This window comes from Paramormyrops kingsleyae, chromosome 10 (genome assembly GCF_048594095.1).
Source record: "Paramormyrops kingsleyae isolate MSU_618 chromosome 10, PKINGS_0.4, whole genome shotgun sequence".
NCBI lineage: Eukaryota > Metazoa > Chordata > Actinopteri > Osteoglossiformes > Mormyridae > Paramormyrops > Paramormyrops kingsleyae.
Window position 1 is genome coordinate 25,770,136 of NC_132806.1, and position 18,183 is coordinate 25,788,318.

Genomic DNA, 18,183 nt, shown 5'->3' on the forward strand with positions numbered 1-18,183 from the left:
TCAGGGCTAAAAAAACAGAAAGCCAGCCCATGGGCCATGTCTGGCCTGCTAAGCTATTTTTATCATTGACATAAAATTACAAAACGGGTAAAGTTTTATGTTCAAGTCCCATGAATAATCGCAAATACTATTGGTATTTCTATACTGACACACAAAAATGAGCCTCCCCACAAAAAAAGAAAAGAAATCTAACAAGTTTGCTATTGTAGCTTTCATGGGACACAAACATAACCATAATAAATGCTCCCTGCCAATATGGTGAAGCACTGTTTTAGCCCTCCACAGAAAATAATTGCCCAGGCCTTCTTTAGAGGGATTCTTGTGTGTTTTGCACTGTGCCTGTAAATGTGGGTCATCTACCAATGTTCCTTGTGTAATACCTTACTTGTTCTGGTTCCAGGTGAATGAGTATAGGACAGGAAGAGCACCTTGCCATCAGACCACACTCCATCCTCGTCTCTCCTCTCAGGGGATGGCCCAGGTCCAAGATGGACACACAGACACTCGTGGAAGGTGTGTCGATTCACTTATGATGTTTCCCTTGTCTGTGATTGTCATTGTTTCGTCACTGCTGTGATATCATGAGGGATCGTTGTCAAGACACAGGTAAAATAGCCGTTATAGTTCTAGTTAATTGAACTACTGGGCTCTAGTCTGCACCCAATAAATTTAGGCCAGTTTTGTACATCCTACTCTTAGTATCAGATACTCAAACTGATCGAACTCAGAGGATCCCAGCACAGCTGTGTGTAAGGTGGCCACCTAATCCATGTTGGGAGGACACTATGAGCTTGGACCAGGTTTGTAAACTACCATTTCAGTCAAAAAGACCTGGATTTCATTTTAGTACTGACTTCTTGCTGTGTGCTGATTGGTCAGTCTCCTACAATCATGCATGTGTCACTAACGTTAACGTGAAACAGCTGGATGAGTCTTTCAATCAAGGAAACAAACAGTAAAAGCACGTGAAGACCTGGACTAATTAGCCAAGCGCATGAGCCTTTCCATTTTCAAGTAGTTTGTAAAACGTGAAGTAGTTCATAGTGTCCCCTTGACGCGAATTAGGCCGTCACCCTAGCTGTGTGGCTTTTGATTAAAGAGGACGAGATGCTGCTGGAGTAGCATTCAGTTATGAAGGCATCTGCACCTTCGTCTGTGTGTGACCCAGCCCTGCAATGTTAGAGGAGAGCTACAATGGGATGGACAGTGGTAGCCTGACCCCTGGATCAGCTCGACAGGTCTGCATTCTGCGCCACCCCAGCCACGGATTTGGCTTCATCGCCGGTAGCGAGAGGCCTGTCATCATCCGTTCAGTCTCAGCCGGTAGGACACCCAGAGGTCTCACACGCAGCCTTGCGCTCACGCTCCTGTTGCGATGTTGCTCCCATGGCCTCAGCATTCTTCACCGTTCTCTCCTCTGTGTCCGCTCTGCCCATCTGTTGTAACCCGTCCACCTGCGTGCCAACAGCGCAGCCCCCAATTCGCTGTTCTGTGCAACTCCTTCGAGTCCTTCCATTCCAGACCTTAGCGCTGTGTAAGTCGCCATGTATCTCTCTCTCGGTGTCTCCCGCGCTGTGACTTTCCATTCCTTTGGCGTCCAAGACGGTCCCTCTGAGGGCAAGCTTTTGCCGGGAGACCAGATTCTGACTATCAACAACGAGCCAGTGAGTGACGTGCCAAGGGAGAGAGTCATAGACCTTGTAAGGTAACATCCTTTTACTGTACTGGGGATGGGAGGTGGGAGCAAGGCTTTTTGCTGTGAACTGTAAGCTGTGCATCGGCTTATACACTTCAGTCATTCATGATAATGTGTTCTGCAATTGCAATGTAAGGGAAAACACATTCATAACAAATAATAATACTTTCATAAAGCCTTATGAGCATGGCTATAAGTACTTCTCAAAAGTCATACATTATAGCCAGGTCTATTATGCATTATGAATGCTCTATGAAGCTCTCATTTGTAATGCACTATAGATACCTTTATGATGCATTATAATAGTCAGTATAAGTATTAACAATGCTTTGTACTGCATTATAAAGGTATCTGAAATTAAATTATAGATGAGAGCTTCATAAGGCAGTCATAAAGCATAATAAACATGGCTATAATGTGTTATGCCTTTTTATAAATATTTATACCCATGTTTATAATGCTTCATGAATGCATTATAATGCATTATGAATGTGTTTATAAATTACTAAAAGCGTGGCCTTAAGTAAAGTGTTATCGAAAAAGTCAAATAAAAAACTAGGCATGCAACTATTCATTTTTACTTCTCAACTAATTTCATGGTACAATAGTTTAAATACAGAAACACGCGGGAATAAAAGGTTGGTAAAAATGTTCAATCAGTTGCACAGATAGGGTAAAGCTCTCAGCCTTTGTAACAATTTCTGTTTCAGAAAGGCATCAGCTTTTGCCCTGGGCCACTTTCTGTGTCACCTTTGTGTGAATGATTATGACGCACTCAGTGAACAGCGTACAGTCCAGTAGCAATTGATCGATAAAGTAATTTCCTGAAGCATCATTATTAAGCAGGGCTCGGCCGGCTCAGATACCCTCAACTCACAAGAGATTACATTTGACCCTGTGATAGCATAAAATCAGGCTCATTCAAGCTTTCACTCCTGTCCATAGGAGCTGCAAGGAATCTATTGTTCTTACTGTACTGCAGCCACAACAGGTGAGAACAGTATAATCGATGTACAACATATGTTTCACGCAAAAGACACACTCCTTGCATATGTGCTTCTCAAATCGTCAACCTACTTCAGCCTGAAAACATATACCTTATGTGTTTGGAGAAATTCAATTGTTCCCACGCAAGCATAAATTTGGACTTATGTATACTTTCCTTCATCCCCCCCACATAGTCATACAGTCTCGTGGAATCAAGCATGTAATGAAACTTTAATGTTGCCATTCTAATTGCATTAACCTTCAAACTAAACCTCATGCTTTATGTGATAAAATGAAACGGCCCGGTCGAATAAATGTATATACCTTTAACTGATCGGTTTTCCTGTGGCGAGAGACAAGTATTCTTCATAAACTTTATGGAGGTGATTTATGTTGCTCCTGAGTGTTAATCAACCTGCTTTCCTCCTGCTATCCTGTTCTCAGTCACCCAAGTCTGCCTTTATTAGCGCAGCCAAGAAAGCGCGTCTCCGGACAAACCCGCCAAAAGTGCGTTTCTCTGAGCAAGTCTCAATCAGCGATCCAGACTCAGTATGTCCTACCGCCAGATCAACACGCACACAGCCCTTGCATGTGACCTCTCATCATCCCTCCCATGCTCTGCATCCTCCCAGCTCCCAATACCACTATTCACTTAACTACATCAGCCTTCCTTAAGCTACTCTTGTCATGATTTTTAACCTAGAAAACTCATATCAGCTCTAGGAACCGTCATCATACCTCTAACCATCCAATGCAATTCCACGTCGATTTTCTTTACTTGATCCTACTCTACCATGTTCCACCTTCGACGTTTTTATGACTTTCAAAAAAAGAGTGAACACATTTTGCAGGTCACACAAGAAGAAAATGCTTTGAAAATACCCATGTTGGGCTTTGAAGGACTTTCTCCCTGAATACCACTCTACAAGAAGCCAGAGTCAAGTATTGACAACTGGGCACTTGCATAACTTATGACACTTTAGATCTCTACGGTATGTCAGTGCCGTGCATTGTTAGCACTCGTATTAATTAAATGCCTTGCCTTGATCATTCTTTCTCCACATGGAGAATATATGCCTAAATATTTGCCATGAAGCTAAGACAAAGGATAAGAGCCACCTCAGATGTTTGTTTGATCTAATGATCTTAGGCAAAATGAGCCTTTTTTGGTATCTTCTTTTTTTGTTGTCTGCTAAAAGAGGCCATAAACTTAACGGGGGCTCACATTCAAAATCCATCCATGGCACTCCAAAGTACAGTTAAGCACTCACTGTTATGTCTTGTGTGATCACCAGGAGTTGTTGGGGATTGATTATATCGTGCCTGCTCAACTTTGCACCAAGACTTGCATGAGCAACATGTAACAACAGGCAGGAAAAAATATGAGGAGCACCATCTGGCTTATGCATTGGTTAATTTGATCATATCAGACTCCGCTTGCTTCCTGTCGTGCACAAGGCCGAATGAATTGACCTGCAGTCTGAAATAAATAGGCCTGTTTGATTTCTCATTTAGACTGAATGGCCATCTGCAGCACTGTCACTCTCCCGCAGTTCCGTAATCACCTCTCACACACACTATTTATACTGACTAACTATAATCACTAAAAATTCTACTTCAGAAGAAAAAGTGGAGAACTGAGATGATACTTTGAATCACAAAGTTTGGAGGGGTCAGAAAGTAGAGACAGTTTCTGGAATGACCCATGTAAGATTTTCTATGAGAGTTTTCCCCACACAAAAATGTTCTGAGGGCAGAAGGAGAAATGATTGGTTCAGAGAGATAACCAATCAGATGGAGAGGAGGTGGGTCCAAGCAACTAGGTGAGGCAGGACCAACCAATCAGATGTCTTGGTCCCACCTCGTCTAGTTGCTTGGACCCACCTCCTCTACAATCTGATCGGTTATCTCTCTGAACCAATCATTGCTCCTTCTGCCCTCAGAATATTTTTGTCCAGAAACTGTCTCTACTTTCACAGGCTGAGACCTGACCCCTCCAAGCTTTGTGATTCAAAGTATCATCTCAGTTCTCCACTTTTTCTTCTGAAGTAGAATTTTTATTTAGTTATTTATACCCTCAGAACATTTTCGTGTAAGTAAAACTCCCACAAGCTGTAAGACTCCTGATAGATTATTCGGATGCCTGTAGGTTATGGAAATAAGTCAGTCTCCTTTCCAGTGGGATGTTCTATGATGACCAGTGTGGAAAAGTTAGCAAATTAATATGAATCCTGTTCACAAATAGTTTACCACATTCTGTAAAACACATGGGCCACTGCTGACTCTTTTAATGAACATGTTTAAAAACACTGGAATAAAAGTCTAAAAGCCATTGATAAAGTCTTTGCCAATTCAAGTGATTCAAAGGAACACACCAAGTAATACAGATTGTCTTTTAACGTTTTATGAAATCACCATAACAATACTAATTCATTATACCCACTGTTGGGGAAGTTACTCACAAAGTAATCCATTACAGACAGAAGTAGAAAGTTCCGGTCCAGAAAGTATGAATCCAGATCAAGGTTTTGTTTCAACCATCCAGTTGAGTATGAAGAGTCATAGTCACAGAGTACTCAGCTGGTTGGTTGAAAAAAAATCTTGGTCTGGATTTGTACTTTCTGGACCAGAACTTTCTGTCTTTGTCTCTAATGGATTACTTTGTAAGTAACTTCTCCAACATTGATTGTACCCCACATTTCTCATAAGTTTGCTGTAGAGCCCCGGGAGAGCTACGTGCTCCAATTTATTTCTTGTACTTTGAAAGATGTGTAGAAAACCTAAAAATCATGCTTGTCTGCTAATTCCTGAGCTCTCCCTCCAAAAACAACTGCTATGGTCATTGTAATCTGTACCTTTTCTTTGCAATTACTGAATTTATAATACTGACTTTTGTAAGCTACTACCTCATACTTTCCTTTTTCTACTCCTTGTTTCCTTTCTCCTTGTCTGTTTCTCATTTTGTCTCTTTCTTCCTCTCCCATCCCAATCTTCCATCCACTCTCAGACCATGCTGAAGGACGACTCTTTACTACTCATTCCTAATGTGCTGAAGGTGTTCCTAGAGAACGGACAGATTAAGTCCTTTACGTTTGACAGCCGTACCACTGTGAGGGTAAGTGTTGTGTGATGGCGCCTTCACAGAACAGGAGTATAGTTATTATATAATTCAATGTTGCATGTAAACTGAACCAATTCGAACTCACAGAGATTTAACAAAACCACACTGTTAGGGCATCCTGTGGTGGTGGGGGCTATAAGGAGTCGTCCTCTATTGTGTAATGTGAGTTGTCATTAATTGAAGCAGACTTGTATTTTGAAATGTGGAGTGAAAGGGTGCAGGGGGAAGAAAAGGGTGATATACTTTATGAATTTAGCGGTTCTGGTTTAGACAGTATAATTTGTGCTGTATGGCCATCATTACAGTTAGACTTAAATTAAACCTGGTAATCCTGTTCGTTTGGAGTCTGAAAACTCACCCAAGGAGCAGAATGTTAGCTGACTGCAAATAGCATGAGAGACCAAATTAAGGATTACAGTTGGCTCACCAAGCAGCTTTAAATGTGCTTATAGTTAATTTCACAGAAACAGTAAAGGTCCAATATTTCATCTTCTTAAATCATTATGTCGAGATATATAGTGTCAGGGTCAGCTCCTGTTCCACTCTGTATCCCTTCCCTGTTTGGCCAGCAAGCGTTGCTGGTCGTCCTGTCCCTCGTGTTGTCAGTCTTTGTGTTTTCCCCCCTTCCCTTTCAGCCACATGGCTCAATGCGTTGAGCATGTGGTTGCCTTTAACCGCTTGTCTCATGTTCAAATCCTGCCGCCTCTGTTTTGCAGATTTTGTTCCCTTGTGTTTCAATTGTATCAGTTTTCTAGTCCCTGTATTTTTCATTTGTATTCGGTTTTGGTTTTTGCTCTTGATTGTGTTTTTACCTGTCAGTTTTCCCCATTGTTAGATTCTGTTTCTAGTTTGAGTTTCTTGTTTTAGTTTATTAGCTTCACCTGTTGCCTGCCCTTGTGTGTTTCCCTGATTGCTCGTTGTCCTGCACCTTCCCCAATTGGTTAATTGTCGGTCTCACTCCTGCTTGTCATTACCCCGTTCAGTTTTTGTATTTAAGTGTTTGTATTTAGGCCCTAGTGGTTCATTGTCTGTGATGGTTTGTGATAGTTGTATTGTCAGTAAAGTTTTGAATATTCTATTTGTAACCAGCCTGTCTTGACCCTTTTGTAAATTTAGTCTTTGTTTATCCTCTTCTGTTTTTGACCCCTTGTGGTCCTTTTGGTTTTTTTTGTAGTGTTTTCAGTGTTTTCTGTTTTGTTTAATAAATCCCCATTTGTCCTTTGAGCTGCAAGTGGGTCGTCCACATTTCTGCCGCCATCATGCCTCGTTCTTGTGCCCAAACTGCCCCAATCCGTAACCTATAGTGCTGGAAGATCCATTGAAGCTATTGAGTTCCGGCATTTCAATGGGGTGAGAACTTGTGTTTGGAAAATGACTTTTGCCTGTTGGAAGCAGGTCTACCCCATCTCTCAAGTGTATGCAATGTGAGGACACTGGCATCTTAAAGAGGGTTTAAAACTGCTCCAGTACAAGATTGCAGTCATTCTTTTCCTTGAAGTATTTTTATGCTGTGTCTGCTATGAAAATAATTAAATATGCTCAGTTTAAAAGTAAATGAAAATCAATATACATTTGCTTTGCTTAGTGTTATCCTCCATCAAAAATGCATCTCTCACATCATATTATGAACCAAGAAACTGACATGATCTTTGGGAAACCAATAGTCCTTGAGACAAAGGACAGGTACACTAGCTAAGACCTTAAATAAGGAGCACACTTCATCTCTCCACAACCATACGCCATCAGCTTCTGCTTAATGCATCACAATCTTACAGAAATGCTGCACGCATGAACTAAAGCTCTCTTAGCTGTTGTAATTATTGCTGTCTTTGTAGTGTAGGTAAGTAGCACCTTTCCCCGGGCCTAAAACACTTCACTTCAGTTTGATGATTAGAGGAAAAAAAGACATACATTAACATTTACTTTCTTTTCATATATTATAAACATAGCAGAGCAACTACTTTAATGTTCTATGGCTAGAACACACCACAGTGTACCTGGATTGCCATTATGTGCTTTAATTACAGTCTTTCGCCTCATTCGTGGCGTCAGAGTGAACTTACAATTGTGTGTCTGGGAGCCAGTTCCTTGATTTTTATGCATGCACAACCCCCAAGACTATTTTTTTCCAGTGGCATTCAGACAGCATAAACTGGAAAGATCTCAGTCTTTGATCTGGATGACATGGAAGTGCAGGGGAAACTTGTTTTTCTTATCTACTCTTTATATATATATATATATATATATATATATATATATATGCACTCACCTAAAGGATTATTAGGAACACCTGTTCAATTTCTCATTAATGCAATTATCTAATCAAAAAATCACATGGCAGTTGCTTCAATGCATTTAGGGGTGTGGTCCTGGTCAAGACAATCTCCTGAACTCCAAACTGAATCTCAGAATGGGAAAGAAAGGTGATTTAAGCAATTTTGAGCGTGGCATGGTTGTTGGTGCCAGACGGGCCGGTCTGAGTATTTCACAATCTGCTCAGTTACTGAGATTTTCACGCACAACCATTTCTAGGGTTTACAAAGAATGGTGTGCAAAGGGAAAAACATCCAGTATGCGGCAGTCCTGTGGGAGAAAATGCCTTGTTGATGCTAGAGGTCTGAGGAGAATGGGCCGACTGATTCAAGCTGATAGAAGAGCAACTTTGACTGAAATAACCACTCGTTACAACCGAGGTATGCAGCAAAGCATTTGTGAAGCCACAACACGCACAACCTTGAGGCGGATGGGCTACAACAGCAGAAGACCCCACCGGGTACCACTCATCTCCACTACAAATAGGAAAAAGAGGCTACAATTTGCACGAGCTCACCAAAATTGGACAGTTGAAGACTGGAAAAATGTTGCCTGGTCTGATGAGTCTCGATTTCTGTTGAGACATTCAAATGGTAGAGTGAGAATTTGGCGTAAACAGAATGAGAACATGGATCCATCATGCCTTGTTACCACTGTGCAGGCTGGTGGTGGTGGTTTAATGGTGTGGGGGATGTTTTCTTGGCACACTTTAGGCCCCTTAGTGCCAATTGGGCATCGTTTAAATGCCACGGCCTACCTGAGCATTGTTTCTGACCATGTCCATCCCTTTATGACCACCATGTACCCATCCTCTGATGGCTACTTCCAGCAGGATAATGCACCATGTCACAAAGCTCGAATCATTTCAAATTGGTTTCTTGAACATGACAATGAGTTCACTGTACTAAAATGGCCCCCACAGTCACCAGATCTCAACCCAATAGAGCATCTTTGGGATGTGGTGGAACGGGAGCTTCGTGCCCTGGATGTGCATCCCACAAATCTCCATCAACTGCAAGATGCTATCCTATCAATATGGGCCAACATTTCTAAAGAATGCGTTCAGCACCTTGTTGAATCAATGCCACGTAGAATTAAGGCAGTTCTGAAGGCGAAAGGGGGTCAAACACCGTATTAGTATGGTGTTCCTAATAATCCTTTAGGTGAGTGTATATATATATATATATATATATATATATATATATATATATATATATATATATATAGTTGAAACTAATGTTACAGCCATTAGCATGTATGTCTCTTCCGGACCGTGGTTAGGCCGTAACATAATCATGATACAGTCTACTTGTATTGATTACAAAAGAACCATCTTTAAGGAAAACTATTATAAAGAAAATGATAAAATACTGTAACACAAAAAGTTTGAACCATATACACAGTAGTCGTCACACGCTAAACTTGGGCTGCAATAACAGGAATACCCCCGACCCGCATAGCTTCTTCTATTCTCTCTTTTCTCTCTCTCTCTCTGTCCTTTCCTCTCTCTTCCAGTTTGTCAGTAGGAACCTACAGCTTCCGTGAAGGTACCAGCTCCACCCTTCCAATCCAATACGAGGCAGTAACGGGGTGGGGAAAGAAAACAGGAGCGAAAAGCAAAACTGTGCAATGTTGCAACATTGTGCTAAAACTCGATGTAAACCCAGCGTGATTAATGCCAGTGATTTTCAACAGATATTTTTAAATGGCAGCGTCTGCCTGCATCAGACAATTTCCATGTCATTTCTGACCAGGGTTCACGCACATTCACTTGTTAATTTACCACCTATTTGTCTTTAATGCATATGCTAGAACAGCTCATTCAATGAGGTGGATTAGCCTTTATCCACATCACATGTCACAAGGTTCAGTGGATCACACCTTGAATTGTCATCGCTATTAATGTTTGATGTGAGCGCAGTTAATATTAGAGTAACAATAGATTGAAAATGGCTGTTTTATTTGTGAATGCCAGTGCTAATGTTTGTATTTGGAGGGCACTGAGGAGATTTTAAGTAAAAAGATATAACAGAATTGATACTACAGAAATGTATATATTGATCTAAATTTGGTTTTAAAAACTATAATGGTATGCATGACTTAAGTGTGACTCCAGCTCGAGTTACAAACTGGAGCCCCCATCTCTAGTATCTTCTCTGTGGCCCCCCAGATAGGATAAGCTCACCATGACCCTGAAATGGGTCAGCAATCATGGAAGGTGTATGAAATAGAAAAGTATTTTATAGTTGGTATAATGTTCAAAATATAATGATCCTGGTAGAAATCTTGCTTCTAATATAATTTATTGTTTCAAATGTTCTTATTTCAAAAGTACACTGCTGGCATTTTGTGTGATTCATTGACAAAGGAAATGTGATACTGGTTTATGAGCTGGCCAGTTAAAATTTATCGTTGGCCAGAGCACTGAATTATCTCCAGCACCTTACATTTGTCAAAGGCCAGCTGCTGTTAGAGTAATGAGATTATTTGTACGTCATTTGCAATCCTGGTTTTTCACATAGAATTTTGAGCAGAAGAATTAAGGAAGTCCTCAGTTTCAGCTACTAGGAAATGTAACCTAAGAAAGTCACTTTCTGAAAGGTGGACTGGTTAGAACCTTCTAATATGTTTTATACCATCTTGTCTGGGCATACAAAATCCCAAGAGGTATGAATGAAATCAATAAAAACACCAGGCCCATAGTTAGAAATTAATCTCTTTTTTTGGCGACGGGAGGGGGGGAGTCAGGGGTTCAGCAACCCAACAGATACTGTAGGTCTCTCCAGGTTGATTTCAACCACTCTGGGGGTTCCCCCTAATAGATTTCACCCACCAACCAGGGGGACAGGAGCAAATCACAGGACTGTGTAGCTACGACTGTGTCTCATTTACACCCACTGCTCAATTCCCCTGCCCAAGAAAAGAATCATTATCTGCAACCAACAGGGGATGAAAGTGTCTTCTCGAAAAACATACAGCCGTTACCAGCAGATATTTTTACAGTTATCACTCATGTTAAACATCTTGCTAAAGGCTATTACAGCAGGGCTTCTCCCTGGACTATTATGCTACATTTTGTGAATGCCCTTAGCCGTCACACTACATTTGCACAGCGACACAGACGCACAGACAGCAAAACAGCTGAAAATCAAATCCAACGATGACCCAGGCATCATTTTCATCACCACTCAACCCATCAGAAAGTTACTGCAGTACGATGTTCTACAGATCCCAGTAGGTCCTATGAGGCAGCATTTCTTGGGACGATGCTTTAGTCCACAATAGACCACATGTTGTTAATGGGTTGTGTGGGGAGAGCACTTTTTTCATCACCCAGACCTTTCATAATTGCCAGCCTTCAATCCTACACTGATTTCACTGGACTGTCTGAAGCAGCACCAACAACGGCAATTTCTGCCTGCAACTCACTCAGAGTCACATTGTATCCGTTATGTCCTGAAAGCACACAGTGGTCCAACAGCCTGTGATTTTCCTGTGTGCTTCCATTTTTGGCAGCTGGCTGTCATTTAGCCAGCTAATGCTGTAAAAAAAAAAACAGGTATTACAAGATATTACATAAATGTTTGGCATGCACATACAGACATCAGGTTTACAACATCGTTTTTTAAAACAAAATGTAGATGCATGTACGCCTGCTTCACCGAATGTCCCCTGTTCCAGTTTATATAATTTGTATTTCTGGCATCATTTAAACAAAAATGATTATATTTTTAACCTATAGATTTGGCATATGCATGGAAATCCATAGATTAATACACACCCACCTTTATGTTTATTTGGACCTATTGTGAATATGTTACGTTTGTAAGTCACAGGACCAACACGAAACAGCAAATTGGCGATTTTATGTTTTAGTTTGACTTGTATCTCTGTGCCCTTGGAAATATGCTCTGCTTACTATTTCACAGCTTTGTTTGGCAGATTTTAAAATACTCCTGACAAAGTGTTTTCCAAAACCTTGAAACTGTTGCGGAATTCGGCGAGTGAAAAGGAACACCACAGAAACAAGGGCTACTAATCAAATACACATCCAGTTCTACTCCAGACTGAACAAAGCCTACTCTATAGTAACTGTGTGTCACGTGGACCGTCTGGGGGTCCCCAAGGATGTGGTTGGGAAACACTGCATTAAACTGAATATCAGTAACATCCATATCATCTGTCTGATCGGTCTTTTTGCACAATATGCATGCTATCAATAGCTTTTTACTAATCTAACATATAACTTTTTCCCAGCATGTGTGATGAGCTATTTTGAAAGTTAATTTGAGTATGTCTATTTAAGACATTCTGCACTTTCAATACCAAAAGATCACAAGAAATGTTTTATAATAAGCTTGAATCTTTCTTTTACCCGGTGAATAATGAGCAAAGTCCTTGAATGTTCTAAGGTGGGATCGGTGTTTTCAAAAGGATTTGGTATATAAATGAAAAATCCACTCCATCTCAGGAATTAGAGATCCTGGAATGATGAGTTGAACATCTAGGCCACATCTATTATCACATTCAGAGGAAGCTGGACAAAAATATCAATGTCATGCAGAAAAACCTAAAAAATGCAATGAAATGAATGCCATGCTAAAATTACTGCTGTCTTCTCAGGAAGACTAGGGCTCTGAAGGTTGTGAACATCTAGAAGTCAGTGTTCTATCAATCCAACTTCCAAACACTAATCCTAGTCAGTTCCCAGGGCTTGGCAAGTAGCACACCATAGATGTGAGGTCAGTCCATCACACAGTCATACACTATAGACTTGAGTATGTTTTTAATTGTATATATTGTTTATCTTTGCATCTTTGTGAAGGAGCAGATTTTAGAGCAGGTTTTGAAGAGTATCTTACAAAATATTAAATGATAAACTCCTGCTTATTTTGTAGCTTAATTTAATGGGAATTCCTCTTTAGATACTTATATACATCTGTCTTGTTGGCTTTCTCTCTCCTCACATCCCCTAGGATGTCATCTCCTCTCTGCAGGACCGGCTGTCCTTGCGTTACATTGAGCATTTTGCCCTTGTTCTGGAGTCTGGTGGACTCCATCAGAACCAGCGGCTGCACCTTCTACAGGACACCCAGCCCCTGTCCCATGTAAGTCTGCTTCTTCGCCGAATCAATGCTATTGTCTGTCTCATTCTGTCATGTTTTTTCCTGACAGGAATTCTCCTTTGTAATCTTTCCTTCAAAAGAACTTGGATGGGTCTGATTCTGTCTAATCCTCCTGATTATGATGATCTTGTACAGAGAGATACAGTATGTGTCACAATCCTATGGGGAACTGGATGTGATTATGAATTCCCTCTTATTCATGTATTCTATGTGGTAACACAATACTTGTCTCATTAGGTAGTACAGAGGACCTACTTCCAGGGGATGAAGTGTCTGTTTCGCATCTGCTATTTTCCCAAGGACCCTGCAGACCTCTTGAGGAGAGACCCCGCAGCTTTTGAGTACTTGTACATCCAGGTATATCCGTACTGCTTCAGCATAAATAATCCTCCTCATCAACTGCAATCCTTTGTGTGTCCCCTTTTCATGACTGAAACATTTCTGAATATTTGTATTTGCGTACTTTGGTCCTCTCATCTAATATGATTATGTTTAAGATTTGTAATTCACGTTTGTATTTCATATCTTACCTGACTTTAAAGAATGAATGTTTGAGTTAAAACCCTGGTAATGCAGGAATAACGGATATATTGGCTGCAACTGGCATGTACATTTACTGTATCCACCACAGAGTCGTAACGATGTTATTAAGGAACGCTTCGGAATCGACTGGAAGTCTGACATCACACTGAAGCTGGCAGCTCTCCATATCTACATTACAGTTTCAGCTGCTAGGCCGAACCAAAAGATCTCGCTTAAGCACGTCGAGTAAGTCCTGCCGCTCAGAGCTCCAAAATAATTCTGGATTGCAGCGTGCTTGTATTGTTAAAATGCCTCACGATATTTTAGTTTTCTGTGGCAAATGGTTTTTAACCTTTCTTCTCTTTAAATCCCTTAATAAATGTAACGAGCTCAAACTATAATCTGATAATTATCAATCAGAAAAATGATACTATGTTGTAAAGCTTTAACTCTAATTTGAAGACACATCAATGGTCCATGAGCACATTTTGTAAGCTGGAACACATCTTAATAATAAGTCTTTATTTACAATATTTTAAATATAATTATACATATTAGACATTGCCCACATGAATTAGGAAGCCCAGCTTGGTTCATCCAGCAGTGATGGTACAATCCCATTCAGAAAGCTCTGCACAAGTAACTGTACAATGAAAACTCAACTTCTTCTGTCTCTCATTGCCTTAGAAAGGAGTGGGGTCTTGAACCTTTTCTTCCCCTCACTCTGCTACCGACTGTAAAAGAGAAAAATGTCTGCAAATCCCTTTCCCAGCTGCTTAAGACCTACCAGCATCCCCTGCCTGCTGGCAATAAGGTACTCCAGTTCAATGCAATGTGCCCCAAACTGCAGAAGGTTAGGAGTAGGGATGTACCATAATGTACCATATAACGTGGTAACAATAAATATAATCACCAGAAGTACTGAGAATGAAAGACTGCTTTAGTCATAATTAGAATGTTTTCTGTGGGTTAGTGCAAGAGCCAGCATCATATCCCTCTGACACTTTCAATCAATCCATTTATCATGATTTAAAGCTGTTTAATTACTCATGACAGAAAATACAAAGATGCTCATTAAACTTTTTTATTGCTTAGTTTTCAGAATTGTGATATGATTTTTGCTATAGTTATAATTTTCCTCCTATAGCCCAAAAACTGTCCCCAGACAGCAAATACATCAGATACTGCAACTGGGTGCAAACATGTGCTTTATAAGTAAAGTAACAGTGCCTTCATGAGGACAGTGGTGGTATTGCAACATAGTGATTTGACAATCTCTCTCTATGTCTGACCTTACAGGTCCCTCCTCTGCAGGGAAAGCTACAGTATATGCGTGCTCTGAATGACTTGCCGCCCTTTGGGGGCCTGCTGTTTCATACTGTTGGTCTGGTAATAGTAACCATAGCAATTTCAGACATTTCAGCCAAAGAAAGTTACAGTTTAACTCTTTTTATACACCTTCATATTTCATTGTAATAATTCAGGTTGAAAACAGATCTCAAAAGTAGCAGGAACTCTCCAAGGACTAGAACCATCACCATTCAAATTTATCCTTAGTGATGTTAACTGTAATGTGAAAGAAATAGGATGGAAAAAAATAAATAAATGAACAATCAATCCTTCTGCCTGCTCAGCAAATGCCTCTCTGCCTCTATCCTGCTAGGATGAGAAGCAGTCTGCCACAACACTCCTGGTTGGGCCGCGACATGGCATCAGTCACGTCATCGACCTGAAGAACAACCTCACCACCGTCCTGGCTGAATTCAGCCGGATTTCAAAGGTGCAGCTGTTTCGCGAAAACCAAGGAGTGGCCCGGGTGGAAGTGACAATACTGGAGGCCAAGGTATAAGACCATGCCATGTGGTATTTTATAGCAAAACTGAATGATCTTATGTGCCATTTGTTGTTATACAGTCAGGTGGGTCAAATCTTAAGTCTGTTTTCTATATATTTAAATCTCAATTCAAGATGATGCTGTTTAACATACACAAATCCTACTGAACCAGCAACAAGGAACATTTTCTGCCAGGATGTTTTCTTGCCTCAATAATTTCTAAAATCTCCATCCATCCCTTGATTCTAGCCACTGGTCTTATTGATGGAATGGCCAGATGCCTCCAATTTCGCCTGTCTTATATCCGGTTATTACAAGCTCTTTGTGGACCCCAAGAAAACCATCTACTGCCGGACTCCTGGTCAGTCCCACATGATCAAGGCAGGTACGTTAGTAGCCACCTTTTTACTTTATAGCACTACAATATGTACCATATGAGTTCCATGCACAACCACAAGGTGGAAAGCTCAGGTCCAGAAAGTACAAATCCAGACCAAGGTTTTGCTTCAACCAACCAGTTGAAAATAAAGAGTCACAGTCACAGATTTCTCAACTGTGACTGTGACTCTTTACGCTCAACTGGTTGGTTGAAACAAAACATTGGTCTGGATTTGTACTTTCTGGACCTGAACTTTCTACCTCTGACAACCACAGCAATAACCACTGCCATATCCAGTGCATTGTCGCTACATATCGCTTCACAATAATCAGGAAAAACAACTGCAAGGTTGCAAAATTAGCTGTGTTAAAAAAGTAACACTAAACTTGCCGATTCTTTTGTGTAAGAAGGACTGCTGATGGACTTATGATATTGAACAATACAGAAGGTGCAAAGTGTTATACTATTGTAAGAGGTGGTAGTAAGTAATCTGCTTGTTCTTTTGTTAAAAAAGAAGAAGCTTTATTTTGTTGACAGGACATTTTAAGTAAAAGAAAAACTTCTCATCTATAATGCTGACTAAAAATTTAGAAACTGCAGGTGCTGCACTGACATAAAACTAGACCACTTCATGATACCAAATTACCAGTTCCTGGGGGCTTTTAGCAAGGTTTATGCAGGCTTGCGGTCAGTGTTCTACAGAATCTAAGCCAAGATTCATTCATCAAAGCATATCAGTCATCATGTGATGGCTTAAATGTGTGCCCCAGCTACCTGGATTCTCATCTACGACATCATTCGCAACTGGACCAGCTCCATTGACTCATGTTAACAAGTCATCCTGGAACCACCATTCATAGTGCTCTGTGCTTCTCCTGCCTGGAACTGTCTCATCTCCATTTTGGCTCAGTCTCTTCAAGAGACCACCTCTGATTCACTTGTTGATCATCATGTTCTAAATCAGCATCCCTGGATCTGTTCAATATAACTTTGTGTAATGTCACATCTACTGCTGGATAGCTAATTTTTTGCTGACTTCTGAGACAGTGACCACGGGATCCTGCTTCAGTTCATGATACTGGCTTGGCCTTTCCACAACTCTGCTTTTGTGTGCTTGAGCCTGCCTGAGAGGACGTTCGGGCTCATTTTCTCCAGCCCACAAAGCTGAGCTCAACATTCATCCCAAAAACTATCATCCAACATTTGTAGAGAGTTTGACTGTCTGGAAAAACTCCTCTCACTGTGTGGTTCTCTACATTTCAACTTTTATGATAACTCTGTCTTTAGATTACAGAAGTCCTCACACGCTACCCCAGCTGGTCCCCTCAATGTCGAGCAGCAGCCGACGGGAAGAGAGGGAGGGTATCCCTAGGGAGTCCTCCAGAAGGCCAGCTAGCCCACCACACTCACAGCACCTGGGTCTGTGTCACCTGCATCTCAAAGAGCAGAAGCAGCTCCAGGAGCTCCAAATGCAGGCAGAAGAGGAAGTGGACTTCAATGAGAACATTATCTTCCAAGAGGAAAGCCGACCACGCACCAAATCTGACCCAACACTCAAGAGCACTGAGTCCATTGCAGAACCTGTGGCAGTCGAGCACAGCAATTCGGAGTGTAGAGGCCGGGCCAACACACTGGAAGCTTCCCAGCGCCATGGACGGTTCTTCTGTGATTCTTGTAAGGCCAGATTAAAGGCAGCAGCAGAGGGTGTTGTGGCAGTAAATGGTGGGTCTCAGTCATCTGCTGTGCAGCGATGCTCTAATGCATGCGCCTCCCGTGATGGGGGAGCTGTGGACCTCATGTCCTTACCCCCACCAGGAAACGAAGAAGATGAGGAGATGGAGGAAGGAGGGGGAAAACTCCAACCGCCTCCTCCTGCAATTGCTGCACCACCACCAGGATTCCGTGACAACAGCTCAGATGAGGACGATCCCAATAGGGGGCGCAAAGCCCAGGGTCAAGCACTGGCAGTAGAAGCTCAGGAAGAGGTGCCTGTGACTCTAATTGACAATGTAGCCACACGGACAGTGCGAGATCATGCCCAGGAACTAGACGATGCACTGGTATCCACCCTACAGGCACTGGAGGCTTTAGCTGCATCTGAGGACTATCCCCACCATCAGCCAGCCCCACAGACAGCAGGTGGACAGCTGTCATAATTTCCATGGCCTCCATGAAGAACCCCTAGATTAGCCCTAAAACTGGTCC

At 41.4% G+C, this 18,183-nt stretch overlaps 1 protein-coding gene across 5 annotated transcripts in view; it reads left to right on the top strand.

Annotated features, from left to right (window-relative positions):
- Positions 1–18,183, top strand: part of frmpd3 (FERM and PDZ domain containing 3) — a 107,741-nt gene that overhangs the window by 84,027 nt on the left and 5,531 nt on the right. For 2 of the 5 annotated variants that reach the window (XM_072717583.1, XM_023816472.2), the window contains 14 exons: positions 401–513; positions 1,169–1,323; positions 1,603–1,705; positions 2,642–2,687; positions 3,128–3,232; positions 5,691–5,798; positions 13,094–13,225; positions 13,481–13,600; positions 13,875–14,011; positions 14,453–14,579; positions 15,065–15,154; positions 15,429–15,608; positions 15,849–15,984; positions 17,266–18,117. In XM_072717583.1, coding sequence (XP_072573684.1) covers positions 473–513; positions 1,169–1,323; positions 1,603–1,705; positions 2,642–2,687; positions 3,128–3,232; positions 5,691–5,798; positions 13,094–13,225; positions 13,481–13,600; positions 13,875–14,011; positions 14,453–14,579; positions 15,065–15,154; positions 15,429–15,608; positions 15,849–15,984; positions 17,266–18,117 — 2,332 coding nt within the window. In that variant the 5' untranslated portion in view covers positions 401–472. Of the gene's footprint in view, positions 1–400; positions 514–1,168; positions 1,324–1,602; positions 1,706–2,641; positions 2,688–3,127; positions 3,233–3,534; positions 3,676–5,690; positions 5,799–13,093; positions 13,226–13,480; positions 13,601–13,874; positions 14,012–14,452; positions 14,580–15,064; positions 15,155–15,428; positions 15,609–15,848; positions 15,985–17,265; positions 18,118–18,183 lie in introns of those variants that run through there. The other 3 variants (XM_023816473.2, XM_023816478.2, XM_072717584.1) reach the window with 3 other exon arrangements.